At 67.5% G+C, this 14036-nt stretch overlaps 2 protein-coding genes and 3 non-coding genes across 5 annotated transcripts; 2 read left to right on the top strand and 3 right to left on the bottom strand.

Moving 5' to 3' along the window:
* The first annotated feature begins 383 nt into the window (after positions 1 to 383).
* On the top strand, positions 384 to 7214 carry OSBP (oxysterol binding protein). Its single transcript, XM_049821236.1, has 14 exons — positions 384 to 715; positions 1790 to 1998; positions 2734 to 2981; positions 3086 to 3284; positions 3755 to 3857; positions 3947 to 4001; positions 4157 to 4288; positions 4365 to 4610; positions 4689 to 4809; positions 4973 to 5076; positions 5224 to 5319; positions 5416 to 5597; positions 5753 to 5973; positions 6062 to 7214. The coding sequence occupies exons 1-14, from the start codon at positions 384 to 386 to the stop codon at positions 6202 to 6204; spliced, it is 2391 nt and encodes a 796-aa protein (XP_049677193.1). The 3' UTR covers positions 6205 to 7214.
* A 148-nt stretch (positions 7215 to 7362) lies between these two features.
* Positions 7363 to 7435, bottom strand: TRNAK-UUU (transfer RNA lysine (anticodon UUU)). The gene has a single exon. It is a non-coding gene; the product is annotated as a tRNA-Lys (tRNA).
* Positions 7436 to 7952: 517 nt separating this feature from the next.
* On the bottom strand, positions 7953 to 8043 carry TRNAR-UCU (transfer RNA arginine (anticodon UCU)). The gene is given in 2 exon segments: positions 7953 to 7988; positions 8007 to 8043. It is a non-coding gene; the product is annotated as a tRNA-Arg (tRNA).
* Positions 8044 to 8262: 219 nt separating this feature from the next.
* On the top strand, positions 8263 to 8335 carry TRNAV-UAC (transfer RNA valine (anticodon UAC)). The gene has a single exon. It is a non-coding gene; the product is annotated as a tRNA-Val (tRNA).
* A 995-nt stretch (positions 8336 to 9330) lies between these two features.
* CABP4 (calcium binding protein 4) lies at positions 9331 to 12628 on the bottom strand. The gene is made up of 6 exons (XM_049821252.1): positions 12304 to 12628; positions 11352 to 11382; positions 10517 to 10660; positions 10311 to 10420; positions 9695 to 9842; positions 9331 to 9575 (listed from the first exon to the last, which is right to left on the bottom strand). Exons 1-6 carry the CDS (start codon positions 12544 to 12546, stop codon positions 9547 to 9549), a joined length of 705 nt encoding a protein of 234 aa, XP_049677209.1. The 5' UTR covers positions 12547 to 12628; the 3' UTR covers positions 9331 to 9546.
* Between the last annotated feature and the right edge of the window lie 1408 nt (positions 12629 to 14036).

Raw genomic sequence — 14036 nt, 5'->3', positions numbered from 1 at the left:
CTCGGCCAATGGCAGCGCGAGGACCCGCCCACCCCCCCCCCCCCCCGCGGTGACTGGGTGGTGGGATGAGTCACCGCGGTCCGGCACGGCCCAACCGAGAGGCGTCCTAACGTCACGACGCGCGGATCCTCTTTCTTCCCTTTATTGGCCGCGCCGCGGAAACAGACGGGCGAGAGGACCAATGAGAAAGCGACCGAGCCGCGCAGCCTGAAGGCCTTCGGCGCAAGCGCGCCGGAAGCCAATAAGGGCGCGGGTACCGCCCCGCGCGGGCGGCGGCACCAATCCGCCCGTCGGGGCGGTGCGCGCGGGGGCCGCCGCCGCCAATAGGGCGCGGCCGAGGGCGGGGCGAGTGACGGCAGCGCGGCGGGGAGGCGGCGGCGGCGATGGCGGAGCTGCGCGCAGCGGCCGCGGGCCCCGGCCCGGTGGCGGCAGCGGCGGCGGCGGTAGCGGCAGCGCTGCCAGGCCCCATGGCTCTGCCCGCTGCTCCTGGCGCTGCCCCGGCCCTGCCTTCACCGGCGGCGGGTGGTGGGGCGGGTCCAGGCCCAGGGGCGGGCGCAGCGGCGGCGGCGGGGGGCGGCGGCGGCGGCGGTTCCGGGGCGGGAGGCGCCGGGTCCGGTTCGGCCCGTGAGGGTTGGCTCTTCAAGTGGACCAACTACATCAAGGGCTACCAGCGCCGCTGGTTCGTGCTCAGTAACGGCCTCCTCAGCTACTACCGGTACGTACCGGGGACACCCCCCGCCCCCCGTCCACCTCCGGGCCCGTCCCGCTGCCCCTCGCCTCCTCTCTGCCCCGCGGGGTTCCCCCGTGACCTTGGGGCCCGGCCGGTTCTCCCCAACCGCAAAGCCGCGGGGTGGTGTTCATGTGTGTCGCCCGTACCCCACCCCGAACCGGTCAGGTGTCGGTGTTGCCCGCCGTTGCCCGCCGTTTCCCGCCCTTCCCCGGTGCCCGCTGGGGTGGGGAAGGGTTGTCATCTCCCTGTCGGGGCCCTGGGGCTGCTTGGGGCGGGGGGTCGCCTGTCTGGCTGCCCACCCCCGTAGCTCTTTCCCCCAGCCGCTGGATCTCGGTGTTCCTCCGAGCAGCCCTTCCCCGGGGGGGCACCGAGGGCCGTTCCCCCCGCGGGTCTGCTCCGGGTGGGAGTCGGGCAGGGGGGGAGAGCGGCGTTACCAGCCCCCTCCCCACTGTACCCCTGCTCAGTCCCCAAGGGGACACCTGAGCTCAGCTGAGGGGGGGCCGTGTCCCTCCCCAGTTCTCCATTATTGATGGGGGAACTGGAGCCTGCAGGCAGCTGCCAGCTCGAGTTACAGCCCCGCGGGTGGGGGGAGGCCCGGGCCGGGTTGGGGGTGTCCCAGGCGTCTGTCACCGTCCGGCAGGCCCGGGCCCTGTGACGTGGAAGGGGTGTGCCAGGCTGGCACGGCTTCGCGCCACGCCGGAGACTTCACCGCCCCGTGTCGGGATGCGGGAGGCACCGAGGGGAGTGTGGTGGTCCCCGAGGTCACTCCCGGGGGCTGCAGACCCCTCCCCACGCTCTTCCCCCAAAGCACCGTTGCCAGCCTTGGCCCCGTTCCGGCACTGGCGGTGAAACCCCACGCCGGCTGCGTGCCTGCCCAGCCGGCTTGGCAAAACAGCCAGGGGCTGGAACCGGTGCCCTATTAATAGCCCTGTCTGCAGGCTGGGGAACACCAGGTCCCCACTGCAGCCCCCCCCCAAAGACTCAGCCCCCCCCAGGCTGGGCTATGGGTCACTTCCTTCCTCCAGCCCCTTCACCGCACCCCATCCCACTCCATCCTAGGTCCAAGGCGGAGATGCGGCACACCTGCCGCGGCACTATCAACCTGGCCACGGCCAACATCACCGTGGAGGACTCCTGCAACTTCATCATCTCCAATGGCGGGGCTCAGACCTACCACCTGAAAGCCAGCTCGGAGGTGGAACGGCAACGCTGGGTCACCGCCTTAGAGCTGGCCAAGGCCAAAGCCGTCAAGATGCTGGAGGAATCAGGTACAGCCCCTGTGTGAGCTGGCGTGTGTTCCCCCAGGCCTCCGGAGCCAAGCAGCATGCATCAGCCCCCTGCTATGCCCACATGAGTCCTGCTTCTTGGGCCTAGGGACTGTCTTGCCCCTCCACGGAACATGACCCCACATTCCCTCCCTGTTGCCAAGCTCCCTTTGCTTGCTGCTAGCGAGCAACCTGCTTTTTCCCGTCCATCTCCCCTGCCCGGTTGGGGTGCTGTGCAGGGATGGCGTCGCAGCACATGGCCCGGGGTGCTGGCAACCGCTCCCCGAGCGGGATTTGGAAGGGGTGGCCGTGTCCGTCCACGTGTGAGCTCGGCAGCTCTGTCCTGCCTGCTGCAGCCGTGCCAGCGTGGAGCCGGCTTCCCTGCTGCCTGGCTCCAGCTTGAGGAGTTGCCAGCAGCCTGGCACACGCTTCCTCGCTAGCGTGACTGCTCGTGCACCAGGAGATCGGCCATCTGCTCCGAGCTGCTGCTCTCTGCCGTGACATCGCCGTCCAGGATGCCATGGCGGTGGCCGGGAGCACCCCATGTGCGGCTTCCAGCCCCCAGAGAGTGGGGGGGCCTCCTATGGTGCCCGTCCTGGCAGCCCCGCGGTCAGAGCCCGGTGTGGCTCAGAGGGCAGGTGCTCTCGCTGCTCCCAGCCCGCAGTTTCCCCTTCTTCCCCATCTCCTGGGAGGAGAGAGGCCCCACGGGGCCATGCGAACATCCCTTCCTGCTGGCAGATGACTCCGGCGACGAGTCAGTATCGCAGACGGATAAGACGGAGCTGCAGAGCACGCTGCGCACCCTGTCCAGCAAGGTGGAGGATCTGAGCACCTGCAACGACCTGATTGCTAAGCACGGCACGGCTCTGCAGCGCTCCCTCAGTGAGCTGGAGACCCTCCGGCTGCCGGCTGAGAGCACCGAGAAGATCAAGCAGGTGAACGAGCGAGCCACCCTCTTCCGCATCACCTCCAACGCCATGATCAACGTGAGTCCCGTACCCCACCCCGTGGGGCAGGTCAGGGGGGTCCCGCGGGGGGGTTGACCCCTGTCACGCAGACCTTATGCTGATGGGGCACCGTTTCCCCACAGGCCTGCCGGGATTTTTTGATGCTGGCCCAGACCCACAGCAAGAAGTGGCAGAAATCATTGCAGCACGAACGGGACCAGCGCATCCGGCTGGAGGAGACGCTGGAGCAGTTGGCCAAGCAGCACAACCACCTGGAGAGGGCCTTCCGCGGTGCTACCGTCCTGCCCGCCAGTGCGCCCGGCACCGGCGGCTCCACCAAAGGTACCACCGGGCTGCCCAGAGCACCCGTGCCGTGTTCTTGCGGGGCTGGTTGAGGGGGAGCGAGCGGTGGTGAGATGGAGCTGATGGTGCAGGGCAGGGATGGGGGAAGCCAACAGCACTGTGCCCAGGGTAACTCCCAGCTGCTTCCAGTCCCTTCCCTGAGCCAGACCCGGCGTCCTTCGCATCACCAACCCCAAGCGATAGGTCTGTTCCGTCTCTCCCACGCAGCTGAGCGGCTGCGGCACCTACAGCAGGCAACGTGCTGCCCCACCGCGCACGAAACCTGCTCGCTCTGTCCCTGCTCCTCCTAAGCCTTGTCTGCCCGCCCCTCACCAGCAGTGGTGTGTGGCCCTTTGCCTGGCTGGTGGTGACAGGGTGGGGGGATCCTCCAGTGCTTCCACTGGGCAAAACTAGGAGGAACCTTGAAATTGTTGCCTCAACTGCCCTCTTTCCCCTCGCTCCTTCCCCAGATCCGTGCTGCCCTGCAAAAGGAGACCTGAGCGACGAGGACGATGACAACGAGTTCTTTGATGCCCCAGAGATCATCACCTTGCCGGAGAGCATGGGCCACAAGTGAGTGCTGGGGTGTGGGGCTGCTCTCCCGTGCCCCACACCCCGCTCGGGACTGATTCTGCCCCTCTCCTCGCCCCGCCCCCCCCCAGGCGCACCGGCAGCAACATCAGTGGCACCAGCAGTGACATCAGCCTAGATGAGCAGGTAGGACGGGGGGCTTTCCGGCGGCATCATGTGCTGGCCTTTGGAGGAACAGGGCTGGCAGGGAGGTGGCTGCGAGGCAGGGCTGGGCTGGGGGTGCCCCGGTTCTTGCGGCAGGGGTCACAGCGGCATCGTAGCAGCCCTGATCTCGCCCTTAGTACAAGCACCAGGTAGAGGACACCAAGAAGGAGAAGAGAACCCGCATCCCCTACAAACCCAACTACAGCCTCAACCTCTGGAGCATCATGAAAAACTGCATCGGGAAGGAGTTGTCCAAGATCCCCATGCCGGTGAGTGGGGACACAGCCAGTGGGTGGGCGCGGCGTACCCTGGGAACCCCCCCTCTTACCTCTCTTTCCCTTCCAGGTGAACTTCAACGAGCCCCTGTCCATGCTGCAGCGTCTGACTGAGGACTTGGAGTACCACGAGCTGCTCGACCGGGCGGCCAAGTGTGAGAGTTCATTGGAGCAGCTGTGCTACGTGGCCGCCTTCACCGTTTCGTCCTACTCCACCACCGTCTTCCGCACCAGCAAGCCCTTCAACCCCCTCCTGGGGGAGACCTTTGAGCTGGATCGCCTGGAGGAGAACGGCTACCGCTCCCTCTGCGAGCAGGTACTGCCAGCCCCGCTCCTCTGGGACCACCAGCCCGCTCAGGGTGGCCGCCTCTGACCTGTCCCCTGTCCCGGCCAGGTGAGCCACCACCCACCGGCCGCTGCCCACCACGCTGACTCCAAGCACGGCTGGACGCTTCGCCAGGAAATTAAAATCACCAGCAAGTTTCGGGGCAAATACCTCTCCATCATGCCTCTGGGTGAGCTCCGCGGCACTGGGCACGTGTGCCGTGCGAGAAGATGCTTGGGAAGGGAGGATATCTGTGCTGCGCGTGGGAGCGGGGCAGGTTTGGGGACCACCCAAGCCTCCGTTGGCCGGGCAGTCTCCAGGCGATCGTTCCCAGCGCAGCCTTCCTTCCTCAGGTACCATCCACTGCGTCTTCCACTCCTCCGGCAACCACTACACGTGGAAAAAGGTCACGACCACCGTGCACAACATCATCGTGGGCAAGCTCTGGATAGACCAGGTGGGATGAAACCCCAGCGACGGGGCTCACCAGCACCCGTTTGTACCGGTCCTGTACAGAAACATGGATCCCCCGTGCCTCAGTTTCCCCCGCCACCAGGGAAAGGGCTGTGGGCTGGATCTGACCATCTCCTCCTCCCCTCCGCAGTCGGGTGAAATCGAGATTGTCAATCACAAGACGGGCGACAAGTGCAACCTCAAGTTCGTTCCTTACAGCTACTTCTCACGGGACGTGGCGAGGAAGGTAGGGGCACGGGGAGGCTGGGTGGGTGGCTCGGGATGCACCGGGGTGCTTGTGGCTTTTGAGTGTCCTGATTCAGGCTGTCCCCTGTCCCGACAGGTCACCGGGGAGGTGACAGACCCCACGGGGAAGGTGCATTTTGTCCTGTTGGGCACCTGGGATGAGAAGATGGACTGCTACAAGGTGACACTGGGCGCTGGGGACAACGGAGCGGAAGGGCGGCAGAGGGCCCACGAGGCCGAGGACAGCCGGGTGCTGCTGTGGAAGAGGAATCCTCTCCCGTGAGTAGGGGACACGGGACAAACGTGTCCCAAGAGCTGGGGGGTGGGGGGGGCGGGGGCGGCTCTGGGGCCCCAGCGAAGAGCAGGGGTGTGAGGCTGGGTGTGAAGCCTGCTGGCGCAAGGGTCTTGAGTTGGATCCCCTTGCCTTGGCACAGGAAGTACGCAGAAAACATGTACTACTTTTCGGAGCTGGCATTGACGCTCAACGCCCCGGAGAGCGGCACGGCGCCCACAGACAGCCGTCGGCGCCCAGACCAGCGCCTGATGGAGAACGGCCGCTGGGACGAGGCCAACGCTGAGAAACAACGACTAGAGGAGAAGCAACGTATCTCCCGCAAGAGACGTGAAGCTGAGGCCGCCAGAGCCACAGAGGACGGTAAGGAAGGGACGAGTGACCCCTAACCTGCTCCCTACCTGGCCCCACGGCCCTCAACCCCTCCCTGTGCCCCCCCCCCCCACCCCAGGCACCCCTTACGATCCCTACAAGCCGCTGTGGTTCGAGCGCAAGAAGGACCCCGTCACCCAGGAGTTGGCGCACGTCTACAAGGGTGGCTACTGGGAGAGCAAAGAGAAGCAGGACTGGACCTTGTGCCCGGACATTTTCTGAGCCGGAGGGGAGGAGCGGCGGTGAAGGGGAGGAGCGGGGGGGAGCAAAGGCCAAGCCGGCTTGCCAGGGGAGCCGCTGTGCCAGGCTGGCACTGCCTGGTGCTTGCCACAGCCTCCCCCAGCCCCCTGCAATCTGTCTGTCCGTCTGTCTTAACCGCCCGTCTGTCCCCACACGTCGCCGTCGGTGCCGGCCACGCTCGCCCGCCGGGATTGCCTTAGCCCATCCACACTGACCTTGATGCCGCCGGGGTGGGGAGCGGGAGCTGCCACGGCCCCCCCCACCCACCCATTTGTGGGTGGGAGGGGGTTCTCCTTCATCCCATACCTGCCCCGGTCCCCCCACCCCCCTCCCCGGTGCAGGAGAGACGGTGCCCCGGGCGCAGCCCCCCGGGGCCGGGGGTCAGCGTGAGCCCCGGGGAGGGCAGGGGCCGGCTCTGCCTGGGCGGTGGGCGCAGCGGGGCGAGCCCGAGGCTGGCCTTGGTCTCTCCCCCTCCCCTGTTATGGTTTGGGTTTTTTGGGGTTCTTTTTGTTTTTTTTTTTAATTTCCCCTTCACCCCCCCCAGGCATTCGGGTGCTCTTGGGGTGCAAGGGGGGCCAGACTCCACCCCACAGCCTCTTCTATAGGTGTATATTATATATATGTAGAGAGTGACTCGGGGTCCCCTTCTCCCTCTGCCTGTGCCCCCTCCCCAGGATGGGGTGCCCCGTCCCCAGCCTCCCCGGGGTGTCCCCCACCCCCCTGCCGTGGGGCTCCCCCTCGAGGTGCCTTCCCTGTAGGTTGTTTAGGGCAGGGGCGGAGGTCCTGGGTTTTTGGGGGGGGGGGGGGTTCTCCCATCCATCTCTGGGGAGCAGCAGGCCCCTGCACCCCCAAACACTACAGGGGCTGGGAGATGTGCTGTGGGGGGAGGCTGCGGGGGTCTCTGCACCCCCAAATCTGAAACGTGGGGGTGTATGATGCCTTTGTTTTTCTCCCCCTCCAGGAAAACAACTAAATTAAAATCTGTGAATGCCCCAGCCTGCCTGTGTCTGCTCTGGTGGGGGGAAGCCAGGGGTGGGGGACAACACTGATCCCTGGGGGACACACTGCTATACCCCCCCCCCCCCCCGAGAGACCATCCACTCACCATACGGGTTCCACACCCCAAAAAGGGGGTGGCAGCGCCCGAACAGGGACTTGAACCCTGGACCCTCAGATTAAAAGTCTGATGCTCTGCCGACTGAGCTACCCGGGCAGCTCCTGGTGTGGGGGGGTGCAGGGGGGGGGCACACGCTCCCCAACCTTCCTCCTCCTCCTGCATGTGCTGGCACCGTAGGCACCCTGACGTGTGCCCCGCACCCCTGCAATGCCACCATGGGTGCCCCCCCCCACCCCACTATCCTCATGGCCCCCACAGTTTCCCTGCCTGGGGGGCCACAGCTCTTTGTCCCCCCCACATCCTGCTGAGCTGGGGTGGGCACCTGGCCAGATTGGGGGACCCTCCATGTCCCCCAGACCTACCCCCCCCCCCCCCAAGTGCCCCTCGGACCTCTGGGGTGGTCTGGGGATCCCTGGGGCAGTTGTTCTCCCCCCCACACCTGCCCAGAAAGAAAAGGGAGCTGTAGGCTGGCAGAAATGGGGGGGATCAAACCCATGGGGGGTTAACTCCAAGGGGTGACCCACAGCCCTTGGGGCTTAGCGCCCCCCCCCACCGCCGGGGTCTGTCCTGGGGGTCCTGTCGTCTGCTGCCACCCCCCCCCCAACAAAAGCAGCGACTCTGGTGGGACTCGAACCCACAACCTTTGAATGGCCGCCCCCCCCTCCGTTAGAAGTCCAACGCGCTCTCCCTTGCGCCACAGAGCCACCCCAGGACCCCCCCCCCCACACACACACACGTCCCCCCCCCACCCTGAATGGGGGCACCCCGGGGTGGGCCCTGGCCCCAGGCCGGCCTCTGCCATCCCCGGACTGAGCACGGGGGAGTCTGGGGGAGTTTTGGTGGGGGTCCCCCCTCCGTGTGTGTGCGCCCCCCCCCGAGGTTCCCCCGCTGGATTGGGGGGGTCCGGGGGGATTCCTCCAGCCGGCTCCATGGTGTAGGGGTGATCACGTCTGCTTTACACGCAGAAGGTCCTGGGTTCGAGCCCCAGTGGAGCCACTTGGCCCCACGGTTTGTTTTGTTTGGTGGGGTTTTTTTTGGGGGGGGGGGGGGACACGACCCCCGATTTCAGGGTCCCCTTTATTGCCAGGGGGCGTCCCCAGCCGGGGGGGGGTGTTGGGGACCCTCTGGGGGCACATCCACGGGGTGGGGGGGGGTCTCGAGGGGGTCACTTGGTGACACTGGGGGGGGGAGCTGCTCCCCCCCCCCCGCCATCGCCCCCAGCCCTGCCCCTCCCCACCGCACGTGGGCTCCCCGCGTGCTGATTGGCCAGCTGGCGCGGGAGACGTGTGCTTATTGGCCAGCGCCTTTCTCTCTGCTGATTGGTTGATCCCTGCCCTCCCTCACGCTGATTAGCCAGTCCATTTGAGTAACCATCACGGAGAGCTGCTATTCCACTCCCCCCCTCGTTAATTGGCGTGTGCCGATTGGCCAGCCGCTTGGGGGGGTGGAATGCTGATTGGCCGGCTGGTTGCAGCAAGTCGGATCATGCAGCCAATGGCAGAGCGCACCCAGTGACCCCGCCCTGCCTGCACCCCCGGGCCCTGCCTGTACCTCTGGCTCCTGCCTGCACCCCCGGGCCCTGCCTGCACCCCAGCGGGCTCCCCAGGGGCTTCGTGCCTGCAGGAGTGCGGAGCAGGCACCCTGCCTGCACCCTGCCTGCACCCTGCCCCACCCCGCAGGCAGCTGCCTACACCCTGCCTGCACCCTGCCTGCCCCACCTTCCCCCCCTCCGCCTCCCCCTGCTCTGCCCCCCACCCAGGAGCAGCAGCAGCCGCTGTCCCCGTCCCCCGTGGGACTCCCCCCCCCCCCCCCCCTTTGTCCCCCAGATGCTGACCCGTGTCCCCAGTCCCGTCGTCGTCCCCTCGCACCCCGGGCAGAGCCTGCGCTGCCTGCCGGGGGGGGGTCAGGCAGGGGCTGGGGACGGTCCCACCCCACATCCCACCCCGTGTCCCTCCCAATGACCAGCAGACGCCTCCGGCTCTGATCAAGGGGGTTTATTGGGCCCCCCCAGCCCCCCTCCCAGTCCTGCCGCCACCCTAGGGGACTATTGGGGTCGGGGGGTGGGGGGGGGTGTCTCACGTCTGCCCCATTCCCAGATGTTCACTCTGAACCCTAATGCTGGCAGAAAGGTTGGGCTGGTCGGCCGGGCAGGGAGTGCCTGACAAGGATGGGAGGGGGGGGGTGTCCCCTCCTGCCCCGAAGCTTCGTTACCGGGATGACAGCATCATAACGAACTCTGCGGGGTGAGGGAGGAGGGGTTGAGGCGACCCGGGGATGAGCCACCCATCATGGCCCCCGACCATGTGCTGCGGGGCGGGGGGGGGGGGGCTGCAGGGAAGGGGGGGTGTCCCTCACCATCGAAGTCCACGCGCCCGTCCCCGTTGAGGTCTACGTCCTGCAGGATCTCGTCCACCTCCTGTGCCTTCAGCTGCTCCCCCAGCAGTGCCGCGATGGCCTCCCGCATCTCCGCGCTGCTGATCTCCCCGTCCCCGTTCACGTCGAACTACGGCGCCCGCAGGTTGGGGGGGGGGTCACCCTCCCCATCGACCCCATCACCCTCCCTCCAGGGCCATGGTCACCCCCTGGTCTTCTGGTCACCATCCCCTCCGTGCCTGTGATGACCCCCACGGTCACGGTTCCCCCGTGGTCATGGTCTCCCCACGGTCAGTGTCCCCTCCGTGCCAATGGTCACCCCCATGGTCACCATTTCCCCGTGGTCACAGTCACCCCGTGGTCACCGTCCCCTCCGTGCCACTGGGTCACCCCCACGGTCACTGTTCCCCCATGGGCACAGTCATCCCATGGTCTCCCCGTGGTCACTGTCCCCTCCGTGCCTGTGGTCGCCCCCATGGTCATCGTCCCCACTATGGTCTTTCCAGGGTTCCTGTCCCCTCCGTGCCCGCGGTCACCCTCATGGCTGTGGTCCCCCCTGCCCCGCCGTGGCCGCGGTCCCCCGTGGCGGTGGCCGTACCTCACGGAAGGCGATCTTGAGCTCCCTCACGCCCACCATGTGGGCCGTCTCCTCCCGCAACTTCGGCCCCATCATCTGCACAAAATCCTCAAAATCCACGCGGCCTCCCACTGCACGCGGGAAAGGGACGACCTCAGCACCCCGCGCCCCGTCCCCTGCCCCTACGGCACCCGCCCCAGCCCCGCGGCACCCGGCCCCACGCTCACTCCTCATCTTGATGTGTTGGGAGATCTCGATGAGCTCCATCTCGGTGGGCATGTACCCCAGGGTGCGCATGCAGGCGCCCAGGTCCTTGTAGCTGATGTACCCGTCCTGGTCCGTGTCGAATTCCTTGAAGGCGTCCAGCAGCTCTGCCCATGCACACAGGCACACGCGGGCACACGGAACCCATCAGGTTTGGGGGTCCCCCAGGCACCGCGCCGCCCCATGGCAGAACCCTCCCTGGATGCGGTGCCGTGGCACTTGTCCCCATGGCGCTGCGCCCCATGGCAGAACCTTCCATGGCACGTCTCCATGGCGCTGCGCCCCATGGCAGAACCTTCCATGGCATGTGTCTCCATGGCACATGTCCTCATGACAGTGCACCCCATGGCACAACCCACCATGGCAGAACCTTCCATGGCACGTTGTCCCCATGGCGCTGCGCCCCATGGCAGAACCTTCCATGGCATGTGTCTCCATAGCACATGTCCTCATGGCATTGCACCCCATGGCGCTGTGCCCCATGGCAGAACCTTCCATGGCACGTGTCCCCATGGCAGAACCCTCCGTGGAATGTGTCCCCATGGCAGAACCCTCCATGGAATGTGTCCCCACAGCACTGCACCCCATGGCAGAGCCCTCCATGACAATATGTCCCCATGGCACTGTGCCCCATGGCACGTATCCCCATGGCACAACCCACCATGGCACACGTCCCCATGGCACCACGCCCCACGGCACAGCCCACCGCGGCCTGTGGCCCCGTGGCAGAGCCCTTCATGAGGACGTGCCCCCCCGTACCCACGGCCCACCCCAGCCCCCCATCACCCCCCTCCTCACCATCCAGCTCCTCCGGCGACAGCTCCCGCTCCTGGGCCAGCCGGGCACACACAGGGTGGGGGGCAGAATCAGACCCGGCTCGATTCCAACACCCCCCCCCGCCCTTCCCAGCAAACCGCGGTGTCACCTTCGTTAAGCGTGGGCCAAAATTAACTCCAGCGGGAGGGATTAGAGGGATTGGAGGCAAAGCCCTGCCCTGTGCCTGCACCCCCCCCACCTGCCCTGCCTTGCCCCCCCGTGTCCCATCTCCTGCCACCCACCCTGGGGCTGCCCCAGCCTGGGAACCCCAGATTCCGAACGGGATTTGCCCAGCACCCATGGGTGCTTCATACTCCTGGAGGTGGGGGAGCAGGATGTGTCCCATTGCAGAGGACTGCCGGCTCGGGTCCCCCTTCCCAGGCTGTCTCCCTGGGTGTCCCCTCCATCCCCAGGGTCCTGGGGTGTCCCCAGCACCATCCCCAGTGTCCCCATGTCCCCTCCATCCCCAGGGTCCCGGAGCATCCCCAACCTCGTCCCCCGTGTTCCCATGTCCCCTCCATCCCCAGGGTCCCGGAGCATCCCCAACCTCGTCCCCCGTGTCCCCGTGTCCCCTCCATCCCCAGGGTCCCGGAGCATCCCCAACCTCGTCCCCCGTGTCCCCTCCATCCCCAGGGTCCCGGAGCATCCCCAACCTTGTCCCCCGTGTCCCCTCCATCCCCAGGGTCCCGGAGCATCCCCAACCTTGTCCCCTGAGTCCCTGTGTCCCTTCCATTCCCAGGGTCCCGGAGCATCCCCACCCCATCTTCACTGCCCCTCTGTCCCCTCCATCCACAGGCTCCTGGACTGTCCTTGTCCCTGTCCCCACTGCCCCCATTTCCCCTCCATCCCCGGGGTCCCAGAGCATCCCTGACTTTGTCCCTATGTCCCCTCCATCCCCACTGTCCCCCCCCGTCCCCTGCCCGGCTGCCCCCACCTTGCCGAAGACGGTGTTGAGGAAGGGGGAGTAGGTCTTGGCGGCGGCAGCGTGGGGGTCCCCCTTCTTGCTGTTCTTCTGCCCGTGGCCGCCGTGCCGGGACTCAGAGCCGGGGCTCTTGGTGCTCGGGGGGCCGCCGTCCTCGGGGGCTTTGGGGTTTTTTTCACCCACCTCCCCTCCTTTCCCCTTGCCCGGGGCCTCCGTGTCCTTGGGGGCTCCTTTGTCCCCCCGGGTGCGTGGCATGGGGCCGGGGCCGGGTGGGCAGGCGGGCACGGAGCGGGACCCCGAGGCGGCCGAGCCTTAAGAAGGAGGCAGGGAAATCCTCTTACGCCTCGACGTGGCCCCCCCACGTCCGTCCATCCCCCTGCCCCCCCCCCCCCCCCCCGCCGTGGGGTCCCTGGACCTGGTCAAGCCAAAGCCAATTAGCGGCGATTAGCGGCAGGAAACAGCCATCGGCCACCGCCACCTTCCACGGCCTCGCGCCGGGGCAGAGCCACGCGGCCACGGCACCCTCAGCCACCGGCCGGGTCCCCAGCGCCACGTCCTGGGGCCACCCTCGGAGTCCCTGCACCGGCACCGACCCCCGTCCCCACCACGCGTGTCCCCAGCACCGACCCACGTCCCCACCACGCGTGTCCCCAGCACCGACCCACGTCCCCAGTGCTCTCACCCCACGGCCACCACGCGTGTCCCCAGCACCGACCCACGTCCCCAGTGCTCTCACCCCACGGCCACCACGCGTGTCCCCAGCACCGACCCACGTCCCCAGTGCTCTCACCCCACGGCCACCACGCGTGTCCCCAGCACCGACCCACGTCCCCAGTGCTCTCACCCCACGGCCACCACGCGTGTCCCCAGCACCGACCCACGTCCCCACCACGCGTGTCCCCAGCACCGACCCACGTCCCCAGTGCTCTCACCCCACGGCCACCACTCGTGTCCCCAGCACCGACCCACGTCCCCAGTGCTCTCACCCCACGGCCACCATGCGTGTCCCCAGCACCGACCCACGTCCCCAGTGCTCTCACCCCACGGCCACCACGCGTGTCCCCAGCACCGACCCACGTCCCCACCACGCGTGTCCCCAGCACCGACCCACGTCCCCAGTGCTCTCACCCCACGGCCACCACGCGTGTCCCCAGCACCGACCCACGTCCCCACCACACGTGTCCCCAGCACCGACCCATGTCCCCAGTGCTCTCTCCCCATGGCCACCACGTGTGTCCCCAGCACCGACCCACGTCCCCAGTGCTCTCACCCCACGGCCACCATGCGTGTCCCCAGCACCGACCCACGTCCCCACCACGCGTGTCCCCAGCACTGACCCACGTCCCCAGTGCTCTCACCCCACGGCCACCACGCGTGTCCCCAGCACCGACCCACGTCCCCACCACGCATGTCCCCAGCACCGACCCACGTCTCCAGTGCTCTCACCCCACGGCCACCACCCGTGTCCCCAGCCCAGCCACCCATCCCCAGCACGGGGACCCATCGCCCCAGCAGGGCCGTGACAACCGTGGGTGCCGTGGCGGGTGCAGGCCCCCGGCCCCCCCCATGCCCCCGTGATACCATCGGCCCAACTCAGCAGCCACGGGGGGGGGTGGCAGCAGGAAGCCAGCACACGATGGGGAGATGCCATCGCGGACATGCCACCGCACCCGTCCCGGCATGCACCCGCTGGCACGGCCACGACACACGTCCCCGTGCCCCCCACCCTGGGCGAGGGTGTCCCC

This window comes from Accipiter gentilis, chromosome 17 (assembly GCF_929443795.1).
Source record: "Accipiter gentilis chromosome 17, bAccGen1.1, whole genome shotgun sequence".
In the NCBI taxonomy this organism is placed as follows: Eukaryota; Metazoa; Chordata; class Aves; order Accipitriformes; family Accipitridae; genus Astur; species Astur gentilis.
Note: the sequence above shows the minus strand (reverse complement) of the source record. Positions and strands in the feature narration are given on the sequence as shown.